We start from the raw sequence: 27,736 nt of genomic DNA, 5'->3' as shown, positions 1-27,736 counted from the left end.
GTATCTGCTGGCATTTTAGTCTCAAGTTGATGAGAGCTATGGGGGGTGTTAAGAGTCTTACACTTAATTCCTCGTTTCCAGTGTGGTCTTTAAACCCGTTTTCTGTTTTCAACTCACTCTGTTTACTCTCTTTCATCCTGAGCCTTTCTGTAGTTCTTCAGTTTGTAGTTTTATATTCTGGGCCTAATTCACTATTGGCAGAATTTTTACCTTTTTTTTTGGTCTGTAGAATTAGCTGGACATTTCTAGCTTTGGAGTGTTGTCTCTTCCTCCCTGAGTTCTTGAGAATTCTCTCTCCTTTTACTGTTATTTCCCCCGCTCCTTAGATTGTTATTTTAGAGGAGCTTCAGAAAGAAGCAGAGGTGTTTGATCTGTCATGTTTAACTGGAGGTCCCCTTGAATGTTCAAGTCATGATATTTTAGTTCACTTACAAGATTATTAAATATCAGGTAGTAGGTGTGTATTTTGGAAGAGCAAAATAATGGCAGGAGAGTTACTTCTTTTCCCCAGATAGTATGATAGGCATAGTCTGTTGGTTTAATGTCCTAATGTCCTTCAGGCTTATGTGTCTATCTTACTAGGAAAGTCTGTTTCTACTTTTTTTGTTGTTTGTTTTAACATAAAGGATATTGATAATTGCTTTTAAGGTGTCACCCAGAGAGTTTGTCACTGGCATAAGAACAGGATAAATCAACAGTGGTGGCAGCTGGGGATGCAGCTCAGTGGTAGAGTGTTTGCCTAGCATGTATATATAAGGTCCTGGGTTCAGTCCCCAGCGTGTAGTGGGCGGGATACTACAGCTGCAGCCCATTCTTTTTAGTACTTTTTATTGGCACAATTAATAATTAATTTCCTTTTATTGTTAGAGTCCTCTGATTTTGTATCATGGTTATACTAACTTACAAATTGAGTGGCATTTTCTTGTTTTAATCTCTGAAAGTACATATAAGAGAGGTAAATCCAGGTAGGTGTCTGTTAGAGGTGGGAGGAAAACTTTGGACTGTACATTCCTTTTAAAAATATACTATAGGGGGCTGGGATTGTGGCTCAGAGGTAGAGCATTCGCCTAGCATGCGTGAGGCACTGGGTTCAATCCTCAGCACCACATAAATATAAAGACATTGTTCCCACCTATGACTCTTCACAGTCTGTTTGGATAATATTTCTAAACTTATTCACTTTAAACTTTATTGTCATGAAGTTATTGATAAAATTCTCTTTAAGACTTAAAAACTCTATCTGTAGTTAGGCTTTCCTTTAAATTTTAAACATTATCCATGCCTTTGTTCCCTTTTTAAAAATTTTTTAGGTAAACCCTGCTAGATCTAGATCTCCTACCCTTTCAAAGAACCAGCTTTTGGATTTATTGTTCACCTGTTATTCTTGTTATTTTTTGTATTTCATTCTCTTTCTTCTCCTGTCTTAATTGTTTTTCTTCCTTCAATTTTCTTGGGCCTCCACTGGTTTTTCCCTGACTACTTGAGTTGGAGTCAGCTCATTTGATTTGTTTCAACTTTCCTTGATTCATAATACATGTGCTTAAGTTTATATAACCTCAAGCACCATTTTAGTTGTATTCCATGGTTGTTGAACTCTATTTCTAGATAGTTGTTCAAATTATAAATGCAAATTCCAAACTTGAGGATTTGGATTTTACCTTCTAGACTTTTTCCATTAGAAATTTTATTTTGCCATATTTGCAGTTATTTTTCTTCCTCCCCTTTCTATCTCTTTGTCTTTTTGCTGATTCATCTTGAAGCTTCAGATGAAAAAGTATCATCATGATATTCCTCCACTCCTGAAGATGTCAGCACTGGCATCAGGTCATTCTCCTGCATAACCACAATGCCATTCATATACCCAAGAAATTTAATATTTATGATAATGCCATCTAGTATAAAATCCATATTCAAAATTTCACCATAATTATCCCAGTAATATCCTTTCTTCCTATATGCTTGTGAGTTTGTAGGGCAGAATCCAACTGTTTTTTTTTTTTTAGAAAATTATTATTTTATTGTTGATTCCTAATTTGATGGCACTGTGTCTAGAGAACATGATCTATACAGGTGAACATCCTTAATCTAAAATACTCCACAGTTCAGAACTTTTATAAGTACTTATGTGATGCCATAGGTGGAAAATTGAAATCACCATGAAATAGAGTTTCATGCACAAGATTATATAAAGTATTGTATAAAATTACATTTTTATACAGTCTCTGTGTGAGGTGTATGTGATACGAATGAATTTCATGGTTAGATTTGAATATCCCCAAGGTGCTTTCTTATACCTACACAAATATTACAAAATCTGAAAACTGAAACATTTCTGGTCCCAAGGATTTCAGATTAAGGGAACTTCAGCCTATATAATGTTGATTATTTGAAATCTATGATCTTTGCTTTGTGACTTTAGTGCATGGTCATTTTTTATGCCATACTTGTTAGTTCAGTTGTTAGCCTTGACTTTTCTCTTATATGTTAAATCGGGAAGAAATGAACTGTAATCATAGGTCATTAACATTGTTTTGTCATTTTCTTGTAAGACTTCAAGAAAATAAGTGATGTTTTCAGTTTATTTATTTGTTCCATTACAGATTTGTTCTAGTTCCCTAAATTTCTAGAAATGTTGGCCTTGGTTTTATTCTACATTTTGGAGGTTACAGGTTAACAACAGCTAAACTGATAACTGTGATGTTAAACACCTCTTTCACTTTCACTTTAAATCTCTCCCCCCCCCCCCATGTGGCCAGCCCTGGAAATTATGGACATAGGGCTATGTGAGGGAATGCCTACACTCTGCTGGCTAAAAGTTCATAAAGCACGAAGGCCTCCCAAATGACAGTTGGGCATGGGCCTTGATCTCCTTAAGACACAGCTGCATCTGAAGAGCTGCCTGTACATGCAGCAGGAATGAGAGAGATCCACTGGTGGCCATCCTATGGTGTCTGTGGCTTGAGACCCAGGAGGCCCTGAGCCAGATGATATGATCAAGTTGCAGCATCTGCCATTTTCTTCCTATCTGCCCCCTCTCCCTCCTTTGTGTGGTGGTATTGGGGATTGAACCCAGAGGCACTCTACCACTGAGCTATATCCCCAGCCCTTTTTATTTTTTGTTTTGAGACAGGGTCTTGCTAAGTTGCTGAGGCTGGCCTTAAATTTGGAATCTTCTTGCTTTGGCCTCCTGAGTTGCTAGGATTACAGGTATACACCACCACACCCAGCCACCTTGAGCCCTTTAGAGCAGTCCTGTAGTGGAACTGATTTCTAGAGAAATATCAGTGTATTTGAGAATTTGCAGCCAAACCAGGACCAGTGAATAGTTTCTTCATTGGTACCGTCATAATCTTTCTGGAAGCATTGGCTGGTTTTTTTGGGGGGGGGTTTTATGTGGTGCTGAGGATTGAACACAGGGCCTCACACTCGATAGGAAAGCACTCTACCACTGAGCCACAACCCCAGTGTTTTGTTTCTGATAAGTCTTTCTATGATTATGTGAGCAAAGCTATATTCCTGCCAATATTTACAGTTTGTTGTTTAATAATATTCTACACATAGCTAGAGAGAAAGTATGGTTCTTTTGGAGTTTCCCTTTTGAATTTGTTATGGACTCTTCTAGGTTTTTTTCTTTTTTTTTCTTTTTCTTTTTTTTTCTTTTTTTTTTTTTTTTTTGTGTGTGTGTGTGTATGTGTGTGTGTGTGTGTGTTAGGGTTTGAACCCAGGGCCTTATGCATGTGAGGCAAGAGCTCTACCAACTGAGCTGTATCTCCAACCTCTTCTATTTCTTGAAAAAGAGCTTCTGTTTTGTTCCATTGATTAGTGATCATTATAAAAACATGTGCAGAGAACCACCATACTTAGTGTGGAGTAGATAAAGTATATGCTATTCTATATGAGGATTAGAAGACGGTTGAGGAGTGTGGAGAAAATGTGTGTGGTACCCAGATATGGAGTGGACCCTCAACATACTGGGAGGGTAGGGAGAGTTCAGAGGTCTTGAATCACCAAACTTGTGACCATCAGCTGCTGCAGTACCCATCTCCCCTCATCATGTGTGTGTGGCATGGTACCCAGGGAGTGCTGGCATGAGGCTCTTGAAGTGAAGCAGGCTCATGTTTACAACAGTGAAAATTTACCTTGAGAACTTTGGGTTACTGCCATTTCTTGGTCACCCAAGTGAAGAATGTTAACCCTGGGGACACTAGTTATGTTACTTTCCTTTGATCACCACAGATTGAGAACAAATGGCCTGGGAGTTCAGAGAAGGGTGAGACCACTGTCATTCTGTAAAAATCGGATGGAATGGGTTTGATGTTGCATGTTAAGAGCAGGGAGAGGGAAGAGTAGAGGTAGCCAGCTCAGGTTGTGTGGTCAAAGACGGGGACTCCTGGGAGATGGAATGGAGATCAGAGCTACAAAAGTTAGAGGAAGCAAGAGTGGACCCTGGAGAGGCCCAAATTTTAGACCCAGGAAGTTAAAAGTTACAGATAATGTTCTGTGTCCTTCCTCCTAGAGCTCCTGAGAAGGAAGGATGAAGTACAGTTGTCCAGTACTTTGTGATATAGTAGGTCTAAGCACTGTTGCATAGCTGATATCTTTTGTATTGAGTAAAATTGATACTGACTAGAATAACTAGAGATATGTCAGTAGTCCAAGGACATTAGTTTTTTATGCTTTATGCCAATTACACAGATGCTTGGTATACATACCACATAATATGAGAGGAAGTCCAAACAAAATAGTTCATATTGGTTTTCTGGAAGTAAAATATTCTAGTTCTTCAAGGCTTAGAGAATTTGATCTTTTCTCTTTCACAGGCTATTTATTGACTTGATGTTCAGTTTAGAACAGTCTCTCTGAGTGATCTTCCTTAACACCCAAGATGGTATCTTAAGCCTGCGCCTGCACATTCCAGCTGTCGGTTGTGGCCGAGTGCTAGCTAAGAAGCCTCCCTTGCAGAACAGAGCAGCAAGAACAAAAAACCTGAGATATGGTTGTTATGGAGCTGAAGCTCTCCTGAGTAAAAATAGTGGCTTATTTGTGTCATTTAGCTCCAGTGCAGTTCAGCCCCAACCAGGGTCGGCCATCAGCTCTGGAGCAGCTTCAGGACACTGCCAATGTACTGGTCTATGCCTTTTAATTCCCTGCCATGCCCTGAGCTAGCAGCTGTCTGAGGTTGATGAAGTCATATATTCTCACTAAGCTGGGAGAGTTACCCTTACCTAAAAGGGGAATAAAAGTGGAATTGTGGCCTATTCTCCCCTATATATACTCATGAAATAACTCCTGTATCATTCTACAGACATATGGTCTTATCTTTCCCTTTACATAGATACATTGTGTATGTTGTTCTGTGTTCCTTGGAGAGATTCCCTACACTGCTTGAGTCTTTCTTCTAGTAGAGGAACAAGAGAAGCTTCCTAAAGGCATTTGGTTAATTTTTATGCAAATTGCTGCCTAGATTGATGGGAAAAGAGATTTATTTGGAATTGATTAGATATCAAAGGTAATAGTATAGTTTTTGACAAGAATCTATGATGCTTTTAATGAATCTTGTACTCTCTTAGAAGAGAAATGTTTTTAGAACTTCAATGGGTGGGTCTTTGGATTATCAGTAATAAAAGTTTTCATCTGTTTGTCGTTTGGCCTGTGATAATTTTTGGCACTCCATCTTTTTCTTTTTAATGCCTCACTCCACTCCTTTTTTCTTACCCACAAGACATCAGTTTTTGCTTGTGAAACATTCTTTTCCAGCCTGGAATTGATTTGGGGGGCAGGAATGGATGTTTGTAATCTTTTGCCATCTCTGAATGGAAGAGCAACTCATTGTCCTCAAGTTTCTTTCACAAACAGTTTAATATTAACAACTTTTATGCCACAAACTTCATCAGCTGATGAAGTTCTTCAGAACTCAGTTCTTCAGAGTACACTGTGGTGCTGCAGGGCGGTTGGTTTGATTAATTGCAATAAGAATACGAGGACATAGGCTGGGGTTGTGGCTTAGCGATAGAGTGCTCATCTAGCACATACGAGGCCCTGGGTTCAATCCTCAGCCCCACATATAAATAAATAAAATAAAGGTATTGTGTCCAACTACAACTAAAAAAAAAAAGAATATAAGGACAATTGGACAATGTAGACTTCACAATAAAGTAACTGTGCTTATTAAAATCACAGAGCATAAAATAACCAAAAATCCAAGTTGGCTTAACTGTTTTCCTCCCGTGAAATTTCTTTTTCGTTTTTTTGTTTTGTTTTGTTTTGTTTTTCTGGTCTCTTTTGAAGATTGAAATATTTCTAATGTCATTCCTCATCTTTACCATTTATTCCAAATCGGGTAGTAAAATGTCTGTGGGGTTCCTTAGTATCTTAAGCACTAAGTTTGCAAAGAATGACTGACACTTGGGATGACAAGTCCCAATGAGACTAAACTAACTTTGTTTTCTGAAATCTGTTTCAGCAACTCTACCAGATCCTGACAGACTTTGATATCCGGTTTTATATGTATGAACTACTAAAAGTAAGTAACATTCATAAACAGTGAAGTTTTTCAAGTTCATCTATTAAAGAAGCTTTTGAAAGGACAGAGAGACCTCAAGCAGAATATTTCTTGAGGTTTAACTTTTGTGGCCTCCATCATGGAATCTCACATAGAAATTTCCTTTGGAAGGCTGGGGTAGTAGCTCAGTGGTAGAGCGCTTGCCTAGCATGTGTAAGGCACTGGATTTGAGTCTCAATATCACATACAAACAAACAAATGAAATAAAGATCCATCAACAACTGGGGAAAAAAAAAGAAGGAAGAAATTTTCCATTGGAACTGGGAAAGATGGGCAAGTCAAAGGGTACAAGGGTCATTATACCAAATATTAGAATCTCATAGTTGTTTGTTTTTTTGTTTTTGTCTTTTTGGGTTTTTTGCCCTTGGATTTTCTCTTTGCCACTTAATACTTACTATTTGTTTTCTCTGTATAACAGATAACCCCAGACGTAATGACTTTTAAAAATCATTTATCATTCTTCATAATTTCATGAGTTAGCTATGTGATTTTTTTAGGTCTGGGTCAACTTGACTGGGTCAGGATGTTACATCTGGAACCTCAACTCAGGCAATTGGGATAGTTGAGGTCTCATCCTCCAGGAGTTAGTTCAGGTCCACCTAGAGTCCCATGGTAGTCTCTAGGTTAATATAGGGAAAAGTGGTGGGTGGATCTTCTAAGTGACTTACTAATCCCAAACACTTTGAAATTTTGAAGCATAACTGGTTGATGGAGGAGTGATCATTTTTAGTTTGTCAAGGTAAACACTTAAGCTAAGAATTCTAAAATGCTATAAACCAGTGGGTCCTATCTTCTTAGGGTCCTGGATCATTAAGAACCTGATAAAATCTGTGAACCCTCCTGTCAAAGTACATCTATAAATATACAATATTGCCTAAAACTTTAGGGGATATAGATCTCAAGAACCTCTGAAAGAAGATAGAGATGACAAAGGTCATAATTGAAGAAAATTGCCAAGGTGGGGTTTTGATGGGATTGTGAAGAGTGTGAATCAAAGTACTAGTCCTTGGCATGCACCTGTAATCCCAGCAGCTTGGGAAGCTGAGGCAGGAGGATCGAGTATTCAAAGCCAGCCTCAGCAATATCGAGGCACTAAGCAACTCGGTGAGACCCTGCTTCTAAATAAAGTACAAAACAGGGCTGGAGATGTGACTCAGTGGTCGAGTGCTCAAGAGTTCAATCCCGGTTACCAAAAAAAAAAAAAAAGAAGAAATGGATGTTTTCTAACTACTTGCACAGACCACATGACATTAGAGAGAACCACAGTGGTGTATTTGGGGGTTCATTCATGTCTACTGGGTTTCCTTTGTGTAAGTAGAAAGATGAAGGAGGTAGCACTTGATTGACCCCATCTTTCTCATCCTTTCTAGACTAGAATTGAAGCTTTAGTGTGGAAGAGGTTTGTATTGCTACGTCCTATGAACTGTCAGGCTAGCCCTTCCCTGAAGGTCTTCCCAGAAAATTCCATGCACTTTTCCCATGGGAGCTATAGTCCAAATCTCACAGGTGGTTATTATTAAATCCAGTATTGAGATTTTGCAGTTTTTAGCTAGCACCAGCAAAATAACGATTTATAACCTTGCACATTGGTCCTTAGGTCAGGCAAAGGAAGGCACCCCTGTAATATAGGTTTTTATAGGATAGCCAGGCAGATGTCATTCAGTGCTCACCTAAGTCCTGCTTTCTGGAGACTGGAATAGGACATGTTTCTTTCTGCTAATAAAGCATAGATTCCAAGTGAAACTTGAAAAACATCTTTCATGCTTAATGGTCAGAAACTGTACCAGATTTTAAAACTGAAATAATTCCCCAAGGAATTTAAAAGCATGTCAGTAACTCCACAGGGAGTCTGACTGGTGAACTTGGCAAGAAAATTAATTACCTCACTGTATTTGTTCAGCCTTTGCTTTCATCAGGTATCTTTTACATCTAGGTATTGTGGTTCTTATTAGTTTATTTCTGTTGGCACACTAAGCAAAACAACAGAATCAACATTGCTAAATTTTCTCTTTGGGGAAAAATACAGGAGTTGGGTAGAGGTAATATTTAACTTCATTGAAAATATAAAAGAAATTGAGGCTGAGGGCTCCATGTGACTCAGCAGTTCCCTGAGGCTTTGCAACAGAGTCTGATCTGATTCAATTTGAGGGAGTTCAGCCCTCATGACCCTTGATTTCCTAAGGCACTGTCTCAAAGGCACTTTAGAATCTTGCTACAACTATTGTAAAGCAAAGAAAAATATGAAATTGAAATAGAATGCAAGTGAAGTGAATAAGTCTTAAGTGTACAGAATTTTACATTTTACATAAGTAAAATGCAAATGTATGTAGGACCATACTATGCAATATGGTAGCTGCTACTCATAGATAGCTGTTTCAATTAAGTAAAATGAAGAATTCAGTTCCAGGCTAAGGATGTAGCTTGCCTTGCATATACAAGGCTCTGGGTTCGATCCCCAACACCTGGGGGGAAAAAAGATTTCAGTTTGTAGTCATAGTAGTCACATTTCAGGTGCTCATTTCATGTGACCTGTGGTTACTGTATTGTTCAGTGCATACAAAGACATTGTTCCAGAAAGTTCTGTTGGACCAGGGCTGTAGAAATATTATAAACATCCTGGAAGATTCTCTTGTCCACCTTCCTTTTCATATATCCTCCTCTGGAGATATTGTTCTTACCTCTACCATCACAGTTTAATATTATTTGGTTTTGATCTTTTGATCAAATAAAAATCATTATACATTGCACAGCCTTGTGAGTAGGGAAGGCAAAGTCAAGACCAGCTTGTTCTGGAGTGCTGATCCTGGGGTCATTCTCTGGATTATGTATTCTTTAGTACAGTGTCTGTCTTGGTCTGTTCAGAGTTTCCTAATCAGGTTGAGTTTGTCCCCCACAGGGCAGTAGTTGGCAGTATCTGGAACCATTTGTATTGTTAAAACTGGAAGCAGGGCTGGGGTTGTGGCTCAGTGGTACAGCGCTTGCCTTGCACACGTGAGGCCCTGGGTTTGATCCTCAGCACCACATAAAAATAAATAAGTAAATAACAAAAGTTTGGTTTGGTTTGGTTTGGTTTTAATGGAAGCAGAGGTGGATATTGGCATCCAGCAAGTAGAGCCCAGTAATTCTGCTTAACATTCTCTAATACACCAGGTAGCACCCCACAATAAATTACCTGATCCAAAATGTTGTTAACAATGCTGAAGTTGTGAAAAATTCCACATGAAAATTTCCACAAAGAGCACTCACTGGTATGAACATGGTAGTTTTTATATGATTATGGGCTGCTGTCACATTACTTAAAGAATATATATATATCATTGACCTCATGCGACCTTTAAGTGCTTTTAATACAAGCCAAGGATCCTATCTTTGAAATTTATGGAAATAATTAATTGTGTTAGGAAGAGAAATCTGATTTTTATGTTTAAAAAAGAAAGTTTTCCACATCTCATTAGTTTATTCCTTTGGCAACAACTATTCAAAATAGCAGAATCAAAAACTTTTAAAAATGTCTTTCATGGTAATGGTCAGATACTGTACCAAATTTGAACAAAGATTTGAATAAATATTTCTCCAAAGGCAGTATAGACTATCCAGTAAGCACATGAAAAGACATTCAACTTCATTCATTTCATAGGAAAAGAGAAATCAAAACTACAATGAAATATACTTTGTACCTATTGTAATAGCTATAATTTTTTTTAAAAATGAACAATGACAGGTACTGGTAAGAATATAGAGATGCTGAAATCATTATTTATTGCTGGTGGGAATACAAAGTGGTGCAGCCACTATGAAAGATAATTAGGCAGTTCCTTAAAAGTTAGGTGTAAATTTACCATACAACCTAACATTTCTGTCACTAGGAATCTACCCAGGAGAAATGAAAGCATTTGTCTTTCAAAGACTGTGCATGAATGTTCATAGCATCTTCATTCTTAACAGCTAAAAAAGTAGAAACAATCTAAATGTTCACCAGCTAGAATATTCATAAAATGAACTGTAAGAAAATAGCAGTATGAGTGAATCTCAAAAGTATTATACTGGGCCAGGTATGGTGGCTCATGCCTGTAATCTCATTGGCTCAGAAGGATCACAAGTTCAAGACCAGCCTGGACAACATAGTGAGCAGAAATCTAGCTCAGTGTTGGAGCACTTGCCTAGCATTCATGAGGCCTTGGGTAATACACACAAACACACACACACACACACACAGGAAATCCTCAGTAACTGATACAAAAGGGATTATGAAATGAAAGAAAGTAGAGTACTGCACTTTAATCATGTCATTTTATTAATGTTCAGAGGTAGCAGATAACAAGGGGGGCATATTTGGGAATGGGGATTGACTGCAAACAAGTTCAAGGGAAATTTGATAGAGGGGGATTCTAAAACTAGATTATGGTGAGGGTTGCACAGCTCTCTAAATTTACTAAAAATCATTGACTTCTATACTTTAAAATCTTTTTATCAAGTATAGGAAATAGCTGTTCCCTTTGAGCAATAATATTGACAGCTGTTAAAGACCAGCTGGCTTTAACTACTATTTAAGGAAAATATTAATGTTTTTTAATCTAGAAGACCCACAAAGACCAGCCATGTTCATGTCCACATGGATTCTGGAATCTCCTTTGAGCCACTATGAGAAGTGGCTCTAGCTAGGTTCCCAGAACTGGTTTCATCCCCCCTTTTAAAGAAACCTTCAGCATGGCCCTCTGTAGCTCCCTTTCTATCAGTTTCCCATTGTTGTATTCATAGAGAGTAAGGAGCATTCTCCAAAAGCATGTTTTTCCCTTTCCTTTTAGGCAGTAAACTGCCCCTTGGGAGACCATATTCACATCAAAGTGTCACAAACAAAATAATAAGAATGTACTTGCATTGGGGGGGGGGGGTGGTAGAGGGTTTGCTTACTTTTCTCTGTGCTTTCTTACCTAATAGGCTCTGGATTACTGCCACAGCAAGGGAATCATGCACAGGGATGTGAAACCTCACAATGTCATGATAGATCACCAACAAAAAAAGGTACCATTACAGCCAGGCAGCAACAAGCCTTCGTTAGAAGGCTTAGGGCCAACCTAAAGCTGCCCCTACCAAGATGGTTTTTGTAGCCATGCTATTTCCTATGACCAACTTGTGTCGCTGTCGTTTGTCCAGTCTCTAGCGTTGTTTTCTACTGGGAAAATGGACAGATGACCTGACTGTAGTTACTTGTTTTATTTTGGTCTTAGTTTTCCAAAGGGCCTCAGAAAAAGAAACTACAGCTGGTGGTTTCTGCTTCACTTCTTAATGACCCTCAGACCAATCTGCCTGGCCTTAAAAGTACACTTGGGGCCCTCCTAATTTTGATATCCAACTCTGGTTGTCCCTGATTGGTGAGTAAATGGATCAGCTAGTAGTAGACAAGCTAGAGCCGTGCTTCAGTCCTGGGGTGGGCCATGTGTTCCCAACCCTTCTAGTTATTCCTGGAGCTTATGATGAAATCTCTGAGTGATGGGGCAGTGTGATACACATGTAAGTAGAATGGAAGCAGAAAAAAAGGTTGAGCTCTATTGATTTAGAATGATTTTAAAAAAGCATTCTGAGTGCTCTGCTCCAGAAATGACCTCTTTACTTTTGCTGAAAATGTAATTGTTTAACAGTATACCTGCTCACATTTTTTGTGTGGCTAAATAGTTGTTATCAGAAATGTGATGTGGTCTTGCCCTAGGCATAGGAATCTAGAAACACTCTTTTCACATGTTTTATTCTGTCATGTTTGTAGCTGCGACTGATAGACTGGGGCCTGGCGGAGTTCTATCACCCTGCTCAGGAGTACAATGTTCGTGTAGCTTCGAGGTACTTCAAGGGACCAGAGCTTCTTGTGGACTATCAGGTGAACTTGGTAGCAAGGCTGCTCTGGGTTGTTTTGGTACTTACTGAGGGCTTTTTCTGCTTTGTTATTTATTAAGTTGCATATATTCAATTATTCAATTCTCAGTCATTATTCCACCCCAGAATGCTAGTTGCAGATTTTTCTCAACAGCTTTTTTTTTTTTTTTTTTTTTTTTTTTTTTTTTTTTTTTTAGGAGGAAGAAGTAGTTTTTAATTCTCAACTGTCTGCAAAGTTCACATAAAGACTAGAAACTCAGATCAGAAAAGTGGGTTTCTAACATCCTTGTCTGACTGGTTGTCTTTATTTCCCCAGATGTATGACTATAGCTTGGACATGTGGAGTTTGGGCTGTATGTTAGCAAGCATGATCTTTCGAAAGGAACCCTTCTTCCATGGACAGGACAACTATGATCAGGTCAGCAGAAAGCCATCTGGCTCTTACATGTTTGGGGATGAATGTCAAGAAAATAGTGTACTTAGAATATTCTCCTTGAGCCACTGCATGTCACTCAGTGTCTACATATAACCCTCTTTTTAAAGTTTAAAATTTCTTAGACTTTTGTCTAAGGTTATGAGGTCCCAACAATACAGATAATGCTCTCTTTCTTATGAAAAAGTCAGGTACCTCCTTTATCTAATAAAACTAGATTCTAGTTATTAGATTGTGATAAACCCCATAATTGTTAGTTTCTAGAAGACTACTGTCATAAGTTATGTTCTCCCTTTAAAGGCAGTTTGGAAATTTGCATTCATGTGAGCCTCATGTCCTTGAGTCTTTTGGCCAGTCCTAGACTCAGATCTCTGCCTGGTCCCTGGAGATCAAGTGGTATGGAATCTTCCAGTTCCCTGGCCCAGCATCCTCATAGGCTCACAGTGAGTTCTGTGCTCAGTGATTTGGTAGTTTGTTTTGTGTTTCAGCTTGTTCGCATTGCCAAGGTTCTGGGTACAGACGAGCTGTATGGGTATCTGAAGAAGTATCATATAGACCTAGATCCACATTTCAACGATATCCTGGGACAGTAAGTAAGAGAGAGAGAAAGAAAAAGGGCTTTGCCTTACCCAGTTTCAAAAGTGGGAAGGTTAGCCAAAATCATTCTTTCCCTTTCTAGTTACATCAAATTGAAGTATCTTTTTTTTTTCTTTTTTCTTTTTTTTAATTTGTTTTGTTTGCTGTACTGAGACTGAACCGAGGACCTCTCAGACATGCTACGCAAGCATTGTACCACTGAGCTATCTGCCCGGTTCTTTTTACTTATTTATTTTAATATTTATTTTTTAGCTATAGTTGGACACAATACCTTCATTTTATTTATTTATATGTGGTGCTGAGGATCGAACCCAGGGCCTTGCATGTGCTAGGTGAGTGCTCTATCACTGAGCCACAACCCCAGCCCAGTTCTTTTTATTTTGAGACAGGGTCTCACTGAGTCATACAGGCTTACCTCAAACTTAAGATCCTCTTATCTCAGCCTCCTAAATTTCTGGGATTACAGGTGTGCACCACCATATCTCGTTGCTATGTGTGTTTTCTTTAAATTATTTTGCAGTATTTGGACATAGTTTATATTTGTCTTCTAGTTCTTTTATTTCTTTATGAGATAATCTGTATCAATAGAAAATGGAGGGCAAAATCATAATGTTACAGAAAAAAGCTTTCTGGTACAGCATATGCATTAATTTTAATGACAAATCTTGGAAAGCTGTGTTTCTTCTTTGAATAAGAAACTGATAGTTTCTTGTTTTCTATAATAGATTTTCTATAAGGTAACAAGTTTTATAGCATTGAGGTTTTTGGTACAGTGCAGTAGTTTTAAAGGAAATGCTTGATTGACAGTTTTCAAACATTCTTTTATATTTGAAGCTACCATGTTTCTGTGGCCAGTACTTTAAATATGTCTTCTGATTAGCACAAATTACTAAGTTTCCACCATGCCTGACCCAGAATGAATGAAGAACCTGAGGCATTAAAAAAAGTCGAGAAAACTCTACAAATTCTAAATCAGATGTCCATGTTCTAACTAATTCTGCTTATCTAATTACAGAACACTGTTTTCTGTCAGTATATTGTGATGTGACTGGTGGGTAGAGTGGGTACCAGGAAAAATGAGATTTAACAAGTTGTAATCATTATAGAATTCTAAGATTGTGCTGGCTTTAGCCATAGTAGAGGAGGATTCTTGTTGAGTTTAGTCTCAATCCTAATGTTTCAATACTTTGTTTTCAGGCATTCACGGAAACGCTGGGAAAACTTCATCCACAGTGAGAACAGACACCTTGTTAGCCCTGAGGCCCTAGACCTTCTGGACAAACTTCTGCGATATGACCATCAACAGAGACTGACTGCCAAAGAAGCCATGGAGCACCCATACTTCTGTAAGTCTCCAGGGACTTTTTAGGGGGTCTAATTTATTAAAGGGAAAAAAAAAATCTTTCACATCTTTGAGGCCTGTTAAGGAAAATCTAGGTGTTTGGCATGGATCATTCTTGGAACTAGTCCTCATTCATTGTAGTCATTGAAACAACTTTCAAGACCAGATTTTTGATCCCCAAAGGCATTTGCTCATTCACCAGCTGTAGTTCCCTTGAGTCCAGTCTTTTTGGCCACTCCTATCACCCTGAGAAAGACAACTAAAATTTGTTTTCAAATGTTATATTTGTGGGGAAACCTAATCAAAGATTTCTCCCCTCAAAACACAAGTAATTGGCTAAAAGTAGTAAGATAACCATAATGAATTTCTAAAGAAAGCAGTAGATAAAAGAGATTTGAAGGAAGACCTCACTAGGATCTAACTGGATTGCTTACCTGTGTAACCACATGTGGTTGAGGTTCTGCGGGCACGTGGTTTTTCCCACTGATAAAGTGTTTCAGATATACTTTCCCTGTGTTATTAGCAATGTGAGATTTCATCCAGTTAGAGAGGAAAATGGAGAATAAGGAAATTAAGTGACTAGTGACTTACTGCAGTTCACCCTCTGAATCAAGATGAAAACTCTTATTCCTTGAAGTTTTTCTCTGTTGTTAGACCAGCATGCTATCTCTCCCTCTCCTTCCTGCCCCCACCCAGAATTTATCACCACCCCATTATTCCCAGCCTGAAGGTTATACTGCTGTGGTCTTAGACCTAGGGAAGTAAGTACCAGGAGACAGCAGAATTAAAAGGTCTTAACCCTTCAGCATTCTGGACCCCAGACAGTGGAATTCAGATGTCCTCTTTACAATTTCTGACACAGAAAGGTGTTCTAACCCTTCGAGGTGGGTCAAATTAAGAAAATTGATATTATACATAATTCATGATCTAGCTATTTTTCTAAATACAAAGTATACTTTAATTTAAAAAATTTTAAGCCACTATTGCTTAAAATTAATAGGCTTCTATTCATCTTTTCCCCTGATGTGCTTATTATTGCATATGCTTTAAAGAAATTAGGGGTTGAATATTATGTTGGTATTCAAAGAAAATAACACATAAATTAGTGGGAATTTTGAACAGTAGGAAATTAGGGTTTTTATGCCTCTCAGCAATTGAGTCTGTCCTCTGAGGAAATAGAAAAATTGACTGTAAGAACAGTTCCCCTGATTCTTTGTGTGTGGTTTTGTGATTTCTGTCTCCCTCTCTGGACCTCCAGACACTGGCTTGCCCAGGGTCTGTATGTGTCCATGTCTCACTGTGAAAGGGGCCGGTCTGTTGTGACTTCCCCTCCTGCACTTGAATCCTGACTTGGTTGCATTGTGTCCTGCTTTCTTGCAGACCCCGTGGTGAAAGAGCAGTCCCAGCCTTGTGCAGAGAACGCTGTGCTTTCCAGTGGTCTCACGGCAGCCCGGTGAAGACTGGAGAGCGACGGGTAATGCGGCCTTGATGCTTGCCAATAAAAACCAAGCACCAAACACAAACCTTGAAGGAAACTACAGTGTGATAAAAGAGAAATTTTAATCATTCCTTCTAAAGGCAAAGAAGAGTAAAGACCTAAAAGTCTGTCAAAAAGACACTCCCCAGTACTAGTCTACAGGGAGCTGCCATTGTGGCAGCATGATGATGCACATAGTTCAGGATCTGAGGGACTCTCCCTTTGGAATGCATGGGAGATGAGAAACTCGGAGTTGTTGTACATTTACCTTCACTTAACAGGACACCACTATTGAATTAACCCGTGCGGTCAACAAGCTCTGAATATCTGACTTCCTATCTATTCCATTGTGGTCTGGTTTCCTTTTGTGAGAATTCAGGCTCAAGTTTTAGCAAATGTCAGCAGTCTATACTGACACACCAGCCTCATTTATGAAAAAGAGATATTAAAACAGTGACAGTATTTTTTTTTAAGCTCTTTTACAAATTCATGTTTTATGTATTTTTTTATGACATGAGCTTTCCAGGAAAAGTCCCTCATCCTTGCAGTTTTCCTCTTAAGTGTATGCATTTGGGAGCAAACTGCAGTCAATTTCAGAATCCTATGATGTCAGGAGACATCACTTTAAGTCTTGAGATGCCATCAGCAGGTCCGTTGTTTCATCAAAAGTTCCATGCTAAGTGGCTGACGGTAACCTTTGAGCTCTCACGGTAACCTTTGTTGATTTGCCTAACCACAGAATCCCATTGCTGATTTTGTTTACTGTGCCCCTCACCTCCTTTTGTAGCCCTGTAAGGAGAATTTCACCATTTCCCAGCGCATCCCTGTGTGTGCATCTATTTTAATGCACCTCTCTGAAAAAAAATACTTTTTTATTGTTCATTCTTTTTTTTTTTTTTAATAACCATAACTAAAGCTGGAAAGTCAGTTTTCAGGCAGGTCAAGAAGGGAGAAAATGTCCTATTAGGATTTATTCAGGAAATACTTATTGGAAAAAAATGTATCCTCATCTTTTTTCCCTCTTTTTATCCCCATGACAATACCAGCTATAATCAGGGTAATATGCATTTTAAGCTCTGATAATGTGAATGTGATGGCAAAGATAAATCTGTCATGCAGGTACTGACAACATGTGGGCAAGACCATCCTGTAACTGAGAGGAGAGGAATGTGCAGGGGGGTGGGGATGAAGTGGAGCTCCTGGAGCCAGTGTTAAAGTTTTGGATCCACTGTGCTAAAGTCCATGTTAACAAAGAAAGCTACATTTTATATTTATTTTTTAGTTCTCGGCAGACACAACATCTTTGTCGGTATGTGGTGCTGAGGATCGAACCCGGGTCGCACGCACGCCAGGCGAGCACGCTACCGCTTGAGCCACATCCCCAGCCCCGAAAGCTACATTTTTGTTTAAAAAAAAAAAATAGGGCTGATTTAATTTCGGGGACTTGTAACCAACAAGGTTTGTTGGCTGTTCCCTGGCCCCCGGCTGCAGACTCATGCCTCAGCTCTGGGGACCTAGCATGTCTAGAATAGAGCTAGAGGTGTCTACCACCACATCATACTTAGGACTTCTTTATTAACTATTTAATAATGCCGTACATTTTTATAAGGTTAGATTGTTTGTTTGAAACATCTGTTTACATTCCATATCCCAATAAAATCATATTGGTATTGGTAGCAGGTCCTATCTCTAAATGCAGATTCTATTTTTGTCGTTTGGTCTGTGGAAACTTAAATTGCAAATGAAACTCATAGAGTTGAGTTTATAGATTAAAAAATAAGATTCTGAAGCCAGGAAATACATTCACTTAAGGTTCTCATACCAATACCGCCTGCCTGCATTGCACAGTCTGCATATTGATGTATACATTTGTTTTACCTGAAAATTAAAAACAAGACGTTAGTGAGCTCTCAAATGAACCTATTTCAATAAGTCAGGCAGTGAAACTCAGTGTTTTGAATTATCAAAGGCCTCTGACCCGCCCTTATGGGCAGCCTGAACCATTGGTTATCAGGGAGAGTGCCTCTGTGTCTTTCCTGCTCCCTGCCCCATTTCCTCCTCCATCACCCATGCCTCTCCCCTTACCTTGCTTTTCTCTTGTCTTTCTCTTTCTCCTTTTCTTTTCTATTCCAGCTGCCTTGATAGGCAAGAGTACCCTGCTGGAGGGGTTTTGTAGAGCCATAAACCTGCTCCTTTCCCTTGGGTCCTCCAGAGGCAATGAAAGCATCTGGAGAAGGGTCATGTGATAGGCTTCTGCCCCTTCTTCCTTTGGCCATGCTTCAGGTGGCACAGCACAACTGACCGGCCTGTCCTGGGTCGGTACTGCAGCTTTGGCACAGCAGTTATCTTTTGAGCGTGTGGTTTGTTTCCACAGCACCTGTTCTTACCTCTCTTCATGCCTTAGACTTGGAGCATTCCTGGCTTTGAAATGCTCACTCCCTTCTGGATCTGGACTTGACACCTAAGCTGTTCTTTCCAAAACTGAAATGAGTCTCGTCTAGTCCTAGTCCTCTCTTTCACTGGTCTCCAAGTCCATTTTGTGTCCAGATGGCCCAAGCTCCCCTGAGATATTAGAGTGTTTGCCTAGGTTAGGAGATGGTCTTGGAGAGTCCTCAAGGAGGGTGGGTGGGTGTGTCTGTGTGAGTGAGAGTGTGTGTAGCAGTGGGAGTCTAGTCTTACATTTAGACTAAACTAGATAAGTTTACCCATCCAGTATCTTTTAAGTCAGCATATTCTTTTTTAAACTCAGTAATTTTCATTTGTTTGCTTCATTACCTTATAACAAGTTAAAAGTGCCTATGACAAGGACTTAATTCTTTCCTAAAGAAAAGCAAAAAACATGGGGAACAGGGTAGTGTTGCACTGTCATCTCAGGTACTGCCTGTGTTCAGGAACATAGACCTGTAGGGTGAGGACAGAAGGTGCCTGTGCTGAATCCAGGTCAGGGTCTCACGGTTGGTGGCCATGAGTGAGCTTAACTGCAAGGGTGCTTCAGCCAAGGAATTTCAGGGTGCGGGTGGAACTGATGCAGGGCTAACCAACATTCTCAATGGTGACTGTGTGGCAGTTTACTCTCTCCAGGTTCTTGTCAGCTGACTGGTTCCCATCCTGTCCTGTGGCAGGGGGCTGGATAGGAGATGCTGTTAGGTGCATAGTGCGGCAGTATTCTGCTGGGTATTGCTGGGGCTTCTTACCAATCAGAGCAGTGCCTGTGCCAATTCAGTGATGCCCTTGGGCACCAAGCATTCTGCCAGGTCTTGTCACGGGTGTTCCAATGCATCAGTGCTCACCAGGCTTAGAGCACATGTATTCCCATAGAGAGAAAGGTGCTCTCAGGCCGATTGACTCAAGGAGACAGAAGAGCTCAGAATCCTGGGAATGTGAAGAGAGTGACTGGGGGGAAGGGGCAGGTAAAAGGAATCCATAAGAAAAATGACCTAACTGTAGGTCTTGAGGGAATATCCTTGAAAGGCTGAAATCAGGGGACACCAAGTTCTGACGTGTGCCCTGGAGGAGGACGCTGCCCCTCTGGCTTGGGTCCACTGGGCCTTTGAGAGATGGTATCTTGATTTAGGTGCTGAGTCCCAGAGAGCTGGTGCCAAGGGTCTTGTCTCTGCACACTCAGGGAAATGGCTTAAGTTCTCCCAGGTGCTGCATTGATGCAGATGGAAGCAAAGCTACTTTGGAACACAAACCAGTCAGAAGAATTTTGAGATGTGCATTGAAATCTAAGAGAGCCCCGGTTAATGGTCTCCTCAGTGCCAGTTCAGACTGATTCGTTAGAAGCCTGTGTTACTGTGTGAGCACCCACAGGGAAGAGCAGACCTCCCTCCTGCAATAAATGAGTGGATAATAACTGGTGAGAGTCACATTCACTTAAGTAGAAACCCTCTGAAAGCAAACTCTGGGTCCTCATGAGACATAAGCTCAGGTTTGTCAGGGGGCTTAATAAATTAAAACTGAAGAATATCCTGCCTTTTAAAACCTTAAGTCCAAAATGGGGATATTGGGGAGGGGAGGTTGCAAGGAAACCAGTAATAACATGCTTCTGAGCTTTATGAATGTTTTAATGAAAACACCCCCAACCAGGGATTGTAGAGGCTGGGAAGAGATGTGATGGGGTATACAGTGATGCATACTTTTGTGTCAATACTCAACAATGTGCTACAAATGTGATTCTTAACCCTGAACTGCATGTATTGGGGATTGTTTTAAAAAAAAAAAAAAAACTTTGAATCAATAAATTAACAGTTTTTCACTTGCTGGCTCTTCTTGCTGTAAATGGTTGACTAAGCGTTTGTGACAAATCTTGACATCCAGTGGAAAGCTTGGATACTCTTCAAGAACCGTGGAGCCTTCTTTTTGCAGAAAAGCAACACTGCCTGGGTTTGATCCATTGCAAGTGACTACTTCAGACACAGTTGGCCAACTCTGTGTATCTCTGGATGACTGATGTGTGATTCATGTGCTACTGCCCTTAAAGGGAAGAAAAATGCCATGTTAAATCCTGTTTTCCTAAATAAAAATGTTGACAATACCCAGCCTTCCCGAGTGGGAGACAAGCCATTGCTATGAGGACCTTAACTTGTATTTCCTGTCTCTTGGGGGAGGGAGGGATAAACCTTGAACTGCAAGGATGTGTATGGTGGTTGCAGATCATCACCATGGCATGAAGTTGAATTAAAGATGTGGTGGGATTGTTTTGTTTCTGAGTTGCACCACTCAGACACCTGCTTCTTGGGATTGACTTGTTGGTGACTTTAACTTTGTAGCCCATTGTTCTTCACTTGTGAAAGTCTCCCCTGCGCCTGTCCTCACAACACATGCAGGCACATGTGAGCACGTGCAACTGTTGAGCGATGGTGGTATCTTATTTATGAGTGTGCTTTTTTTTTGCCCCACTGATCACTGTGGAATTGGACTCTTGGAAATCAGTACTTAAAGGCAAATACGGTAATTTCTTAATGTGCTTCGGCAGGCATTCTCAAATATTAATCAATGGAACCTTTACCCAAAGGAAGTTTTCATCAAATAACTGTGACAGTTTCCCAAGGGCAAAGTGCCTTCCCTCAGTATTGCTAAACGGCCCTGGGAGACACTCCTGTGCTGGCATCTCACCATCCACTTGCTGTGCCAGGTGGGAAAGGAGGAGTGGATTTTCAGGCCATGCCAGGCAGCTGTTTGCTTCTAGCATAGAATTGAAAATACTCACTGTCACTTGTTCCCTTATTGGTGGACTTGGCCCTTTTCTCTGAGTACACGCCAAGTCATCTTCTCATTCTTGGTCCCAAGATGTCCTTAATAAATTGGGTCAGGTTAAGGGTGATCTGGTGTTGGACTGCTTGACTTGCATGGAGTGATTATGGGGCTTGACACCAGCGTCCTGGACTCCAGGGTTGGAGAGTCAATTATGGCATGGTGTGTCCAGAGCTCTCCCCTTCCTCTCCAGAAGACTGCCTTTTGCAGTCAAAAGGGCAGGAAGAGGGTACTCTGAAACTTGGAATCATGCAGCGGGTTCTCACTGCATGTTCCTGGAAGTGGCTTGGGGAGGTCAAGCTTGCATTCTACCCCCAGCCCTCTTCAAGAGAAGGAAGCCCCACGCAAGTAGAGGCCTGCCCCACTCTGGGTCAGATTGATTAATGCCGTCTTTCCCCTCCTCCCATCTCTCCCCAGGTCTGTTGCGGTACCTCCCACTTTTCCATAAGCAGAACAAGAACCAAATCAAACGTCTTAACGTGTGTAGCGAGATCACGTTCCGTGAGCAGACACAAAACGGTGGCAGGTTTGGCGAGCACGAACTGAAGGGCAGCCTACCACCGTATATCAAACCTCACTTCCGAATGTAAAAGGTTCACATGCCTTGACTTCCTGTTGACTTCCTCCCGACCCAGAAAGCATGGGAAATGTGAAGGGTATGCAAAATGGTTGTTGGTTACTGTTGCTCTCCACACCCCTTGACGTGTCCTGTGGCCGCCTGTTTTTCCAGCAAACCACGTTAATTAGCTGACCACAGACACCACAGTGGGGGAATGGGGGCAATATATGGCATGACGGGCAGTTACATATTATTTTAAAAGTATATATTATTGAATAAAAGGTTTTAAAAGAAATGTATGGAGAGTTTTCAGTATGGAAAGGACCATTTAAAAAGACCTATGACCATGGAGGACTGAGTGACAGAAGATCTTGTGTGCCAGGTTCCAACCAGAGGAAAGTGGGGGAAGTCCCGAGGTGAAGAGGGCCAGTTATAAAGAGCAATGCAGAGAAAAGGGAGTGTTCAGAGGTGTGGAGTGAACCATCCTAGGAGTGGGGCAACCAGAGAAAGGAAGCACCCAATGGGCTGGGAGAACTGGCCAGTGGCCACCCCGGGCCCCAGTCTGAATTGGGTGAGTGGCCCAGCATTTGAAGTAGGTAAATATTGCCTCCACTGAACTCAAAAAGATGCCTTAGCCCTTTTTTTGCTGTCCCTTGGCTTATGTCTGAACATTTCATTCCATGTCCTAATCCTGCCCGCCCCCCCCTCTGAAAAAACACCTCGCCCCAGAGGCTGGTGGAGCCTACTGTCCAGAGGCAGGGGAGGGATGAGCTAGGGGCTGCTCCTGGTCACGTTCTGACGCTCCATGAATGAGAAGTGAACTGGTCCTCCCAAATGGCAAAGAGGCTGGAGTGGAAGCAACAGTTGTATCTGTTTAGTGAAAACAAAACCAGTTTTAGAAATGGCTTTGCTGGCTCCCTCAGACCTGGGTCTTACCTCCCAGAACAGCTGTGCCAGGGGTGGGCAGTGAGAACAGTGGCCACAGCCTGGTGGCCACCCAGCCTTGCCTCTGATGGCTGGGCCTGTGTCCTCCCACTGCCTGTAGAGGGCAGAAGAATCAGCAGAAGTGGACACCCAGGTTGGGGTGCCGGCCTGGTCTCCACAGAGGCCATTTGTTCCACACAACACTCCTCCTCTGCTGCTTGTTCTGAACAGCTGTGTGAATCCAAGTGTGGACACTCAGGGCATGTGGAGCAATTATAGAAAAAGGCAAAGAGGTCCCTGTCAGGGCTGCCACCACGACGCCACAGTGTCCTTTGGGCCAGCTTCTGCCATTTTCAAACAGTTCCTCAGGCCTGAGAGCTTGAAATTACCTGCCCCTGGATACCAGCGAGTGAAAACCCACAGGCCACCAGCAGAGGACTTTGTCAGGCCAGTGGGACATAAACAGACTTGGTACTTCCTGGCCCCATCACTGACCTAATTTGTTTAAGCTGAATCTTTTGTGGGGCCCTTTTTGCCTCAAGGCTCTACAAATTCTTGTTGGTCTTCCAGATCTCTGGGATGGCATCAAAATACCTCATTTGAATGTGTGAGTTCTACCTACACAGCATGTATGTGTTATCTCCATGTGGAGCTGCTGGTGTTTATGGCCCTTTCCAGATGTGGAGGGTCTTGTACAAACAGGTCCACAAGTGGTGGGCTTGGGGCTTGGAATGTTTGCTTTGCCCTCAATCTCTCCTCCTGTCTTCAACCCTGGCTCTCCTTAACTTTCCAGTATGGAAGTCTCGATTTCCAGAAACTTCTGAAGGATATTAAATAAGCTTGGGGTTTGTGGATGGTTATGGTTGGGGAGGAGAGTGGTTGTAGAAGGAAGCAGAAGGAGAAGTTTTTGCTTAAGTGGTTTTGACTTTGAGAGAAGGGAGACTGCTGACCCAAGGATCATCTGTAGTTCATCCACAGCAGACTTGGAGTTTCAGAATCACATCTTCCAACAGTCCTGTTTGTATTTTGGTGGATTAATATTTATTGCATTTTCCTGAAGATCGAAATAATCCATGCTTGTGGTAAATAAATGCAAATGAATTTTATCATTATCAACAGAAAAGTTGATGAAGCCCCACCACTATGCGTGCAGGTGCACACATGCACGCCCTTTCTTCCGTTGGAGGTAACCACTGTTAAAATTGGTGTGTATGCTCCCATTTTTTCCTATGCATTTACTGACATTGATTCTCATGGTAATAGGAATGTAATAGAAATGTAATTGAACTCTGTTATTTACCAGAAACTTGGCATTTTCACTTAACTGAAAATCTTATTGTATATGTGTGTAGATCTACCTCACCCCTTTATCATGGCGGCATGGTATTCCATTGTGTGACGCATCACAACTGAAACAATTCCTTCTTGATAGACTCTGGGTTGTTTCTATTTTCAGTATTGCTGCAGTGGGCAAATCTGCACATAAGTTTTTTTGAATTGGTTATATGTAAATAAAATCTTAAAAGAGTTACTATGCCATATGATTTTTTAAAAAATGTTATGATTCTGAGAAAGCAGTGTTCTGCCCCTTCCACACTAGTACAGATTAGACCTGCCATGACTTTAGTCATGGGGTTCTTGGGGGGTTTAGGCACTTGGGGCCTGGTGCCCAGTGCCTGTGAGCTTTCTGGGGACCTACGGAAATGTTCAAATCTGAAAAACAAGTGATGACTCTACATCAAGAAAGTTGAAAATAAAAATTAAGTGAAATTAAATGTCTTAAAATGGATAATCCTGTGAAATTTATTGTTGTTAAAGTCAATATTTTCTTTAAAACATACTTTTCTCATTCCAGTGAGTTACCATCATAAAATCCAATGATTCCACAAGCAAATTCTAAAGATTTTTTTTAATTACAGGAAGAAATTATCTTAAATATGAAAAATAGTTTCACTTTAATGTATTTGGAATGCTATGGAAAAACCTTCAAAAGTAAGCATGCCGAGAGCCAGCAAATGTTTTAAAATAGCCCTGGCTAGAGGGGGCCAGGTGGAATGGATGAGCAACATTTCCAGAATATTATTCTTCAGGCTGTTGAAATAATGTGCCTCTCAAATGATTGTGCTAGGTGAAGAAGCCAGACTCAAAAAGCTGCACACTGAGTGATTCCATTTATGGGACAATCTGGAAAAGGCAAACCAGGGATGAGAGCAGGTCTGCGGTTGCCTAAGATTAATGATGGCTACAGAGGGTTAGTATGAGGTCATTTTGGGGGGTGCTGCAATCATTCTGTGGCCTAAATGTGATGGTTGTATGACTTGGTGCCTTTGTCAAAACTGTACACCAAAAAAAGTACATTTTATTGTTTGTAAACTTAAAAATTCATTTTAAAAAATAACAATAATGTGCAGGGGCCTAACAGCATCCCTTTGGACTTCAGGCTCAGATTAGCAGGAACCTCGTCTGCCCGCCTCTGACTTTTCCTGATAGTCAGGACTGATGGTCTTCCTCGGATAGAACTGCTGGGACCCGCTTCAGTTGCCCTTGGCCAGCTGAAGACTCCAGGCATTCAGGGCATGCTTCCGTCTTTGCTCTCGGCTGAGGGACAAACTCCACCTCGTTGCTGTGCCTCTCCCTCCTACCCCGGTATCAGCAGGGAGAGGTGAAAAATAAGTTCTGCCTTACAGTGCATGGCATGTCTGTCCCTTGTGTGTCCCAAGGGAAGGTTCTCTGTGTTTCTAGACTTGGACTGACAGGAAGGGTTGCTGTCCCCTGGGTGTTAGCATCTGACCAGGGTTTTTATGCACTGAAAGGAATGCTTATAACTACTTATGTTTCAAATAATGTCTTCATTATTAAAATTGTACATTTAAAAATCTCATTTGTGTCTTAAAGATCAATTTACAAATCTTGTATTCATGGCTGCAAACTAATTGATTTTGTATATAAATGTGAGTACTTGCTTAACTTTTGATTGATGGTCAACTAACTCCGAACTTAATGGGTTAACAGTAAATGTTGTTTACATGCTTAATCTAGTTACCTTAAACAGTTCAGACTCAATCACATTCTCGATCTGTTTGATTTGCAAATATGAAAAATCTAAAATCTGATGAAACCTTCCTAAGCACTTGAAAACTAATAAGTCTAAGTCTAAACTTATAAATTTAATAAATTGAAATTTCTTAAATGAAATGTTTTAAACATTAAATTTTCTTGGACATGATAAAATTAAAATCATATCTAATTTTAAATTCCTTTAAGCATTTTGATTTAAGTTCAAAACATCAGATCCTCTTAATACATTAGGTCCTCTTTAATATTTAAAATATCTAAAAATATGATCACAATCGGAAACTTATTACCCAATTTGATACAGATTATTGAGATCATGGTTTAGTTTACTTGCTATAATGTCTGTGTGGGGGTTTTTGTTTGTTTTTGTTTTTATTTTTTTGGGGGGTGGGGTATCAGGGATTGAACTTGGGCACTCAACTATTGAGCCACATCCCAGCCCTATTTTGTATTTTATTTAGGGACAGGGTCTCACTGAGTTGCTTTGCACATCGCTTTTTGCTGAGTCTGGCTTTGAACTCGTGATCTTCCTGCCTCAGCCTCCCGAGCCACTGGGATTACAGGAATGCACCACTGTGCCTGGCATATCTGTATTTTTTGACACCCCACCAAGGGGAACATACTATGCCTCAGCCTAGAACTTCACTATATTCGTGGTCAGATTCCCCGTCCCCCATCCATAACGGGATGGCAAGTGCTCTACAGCTGAGCCACAACACCAGCCCTTTTGTACAAGTTTTAATTGCCTAATTTGCATGAATTGAACTTGTGTACCCACTGCAGTTCCTCTACTGCCTCCTTGGAATGTTCTTCCTTTTAACTGATTACCTTTTTAAAAAATCTGACTACAGCCACTTATTAGCATGGTTTCTCATATTTTGTTCTTGTATATCTTTATGTTGAAGGGAATGCAAAACACAAGAACTGTAGTGTTTGATGCATATGTCTGTGGGAGACATGATTTTAGGTTAATTTGGTCTACATGACCTTTGAAATGAACACTGATGTCTGAGATGAACTTTTGCTCTCCATCCATTTATTCATTGACTGCCTATTATGATGGTGGGTAGTGTGCTAAGTCCTAGGATACAATGCACAGAGAAAGACACAGTCCACATCTGGAGGGAGCATGCACAAACTAAGCCAGAGGAGCAAACCTGTTAATTTATGTTTTCCCTACCTTTGATGGAATAATCTTTTTTTTTTAAAGAGAGAGAGAGAGAGAATTTTAATATTTATTTTTTTTTTAGTTACCAGCAGGCACAACATCTTTGTTTGTATGTGGTGCTAAGAACCGAACCCGGGCCACACGCATGCCAGGCAAGCACGCTACCGCTTGAGCCACATCCCCAGCCCTGATGGAATAATCTTTACTGTGACCAAGGTTGTGATCACAATACACCTCAAACTTTGACATGAGGGAGAATGGAACACAGTTTATGCTGATGAGTAGCTGGGAGAAGCAAGCTACTTCCTTACTTTCATTTCCTTGGTCAGTGTGTTTATTTAGGGTCAGGGTCAGGTTTTCATTTTAAGTGGAACAATTAATGAGAGAGCATCATGAGAACAAACCAGTACAATAAGAGACTTCACAGAGCTTTTGTTGGCCAATGACTGGGATATAGCTGCCCTGATTCTGAGCA

General features: G+C 40.6%; 1 protein-coding gene across 1 annotated transcript in view; it reads left to right on the top strand.

The window, feature by feature from the left end:
- The window catches only part of Csnk2a2 (casein kinase 2 alpha 2), a 41,173-nt gene extending 17,753 nt beyond the window's left edge, over window positions 1-23,420 (top strand). The window contains exons 5-12 of the mRNA XM_026395647.2: window positions 6,464-6,523; window positions 11,501-11,584; window positions 12,324-12,434; window positions 12,747-12,848; window positions 13,352-13,452; window positions 14,658-14,806; window positions 16,183-16,276; window positions 21,953-23,420. Coding sequence (XP_026251432.1) covers window positions 6,464-6,523; window positions 11,501-11,584; window positions 12,324-12,434; window positions 12,747-12,848; window positions 13,352-13,452; window positions 14,658-14,806; window positions 16,183-16,259 — 684 coding nt within the window. The 3' untranslated portion in view covers window positions 16,260-16,276; window positions 21,953-23,420. The remainder of the gene's footprint in view (window positions 1-6,463; window positions 6,524-11,500; window positions 11,585-12,323; window positions 12,435-12,746; window positions 12,849-13,351; window positions 13,453-14,657; window positions 14,807-16,182; window positions 16,277-21,952) is intronic.
- The last annotated feature ends 4,316 nt before the right edge of the window (window positions 23,421-27,736 follow it).

Source organism: Urocitellus parryii, chromosome 15, assembly GCF_045843805.1.
Source record: "Urocitellus parryii isolate mUroPar1 chromosome 15, mUroPar1.hap1, whole genome shotgun sequence".
NCBI lineage: Eukaryota > Metazoa > Chordata > Mammalia > Rodentia > Sciuridae > Urocitellus > Urocitellus parryii.
This window is presented reverse-complemented; position numbering and strand designations above follow the sequence as displayed.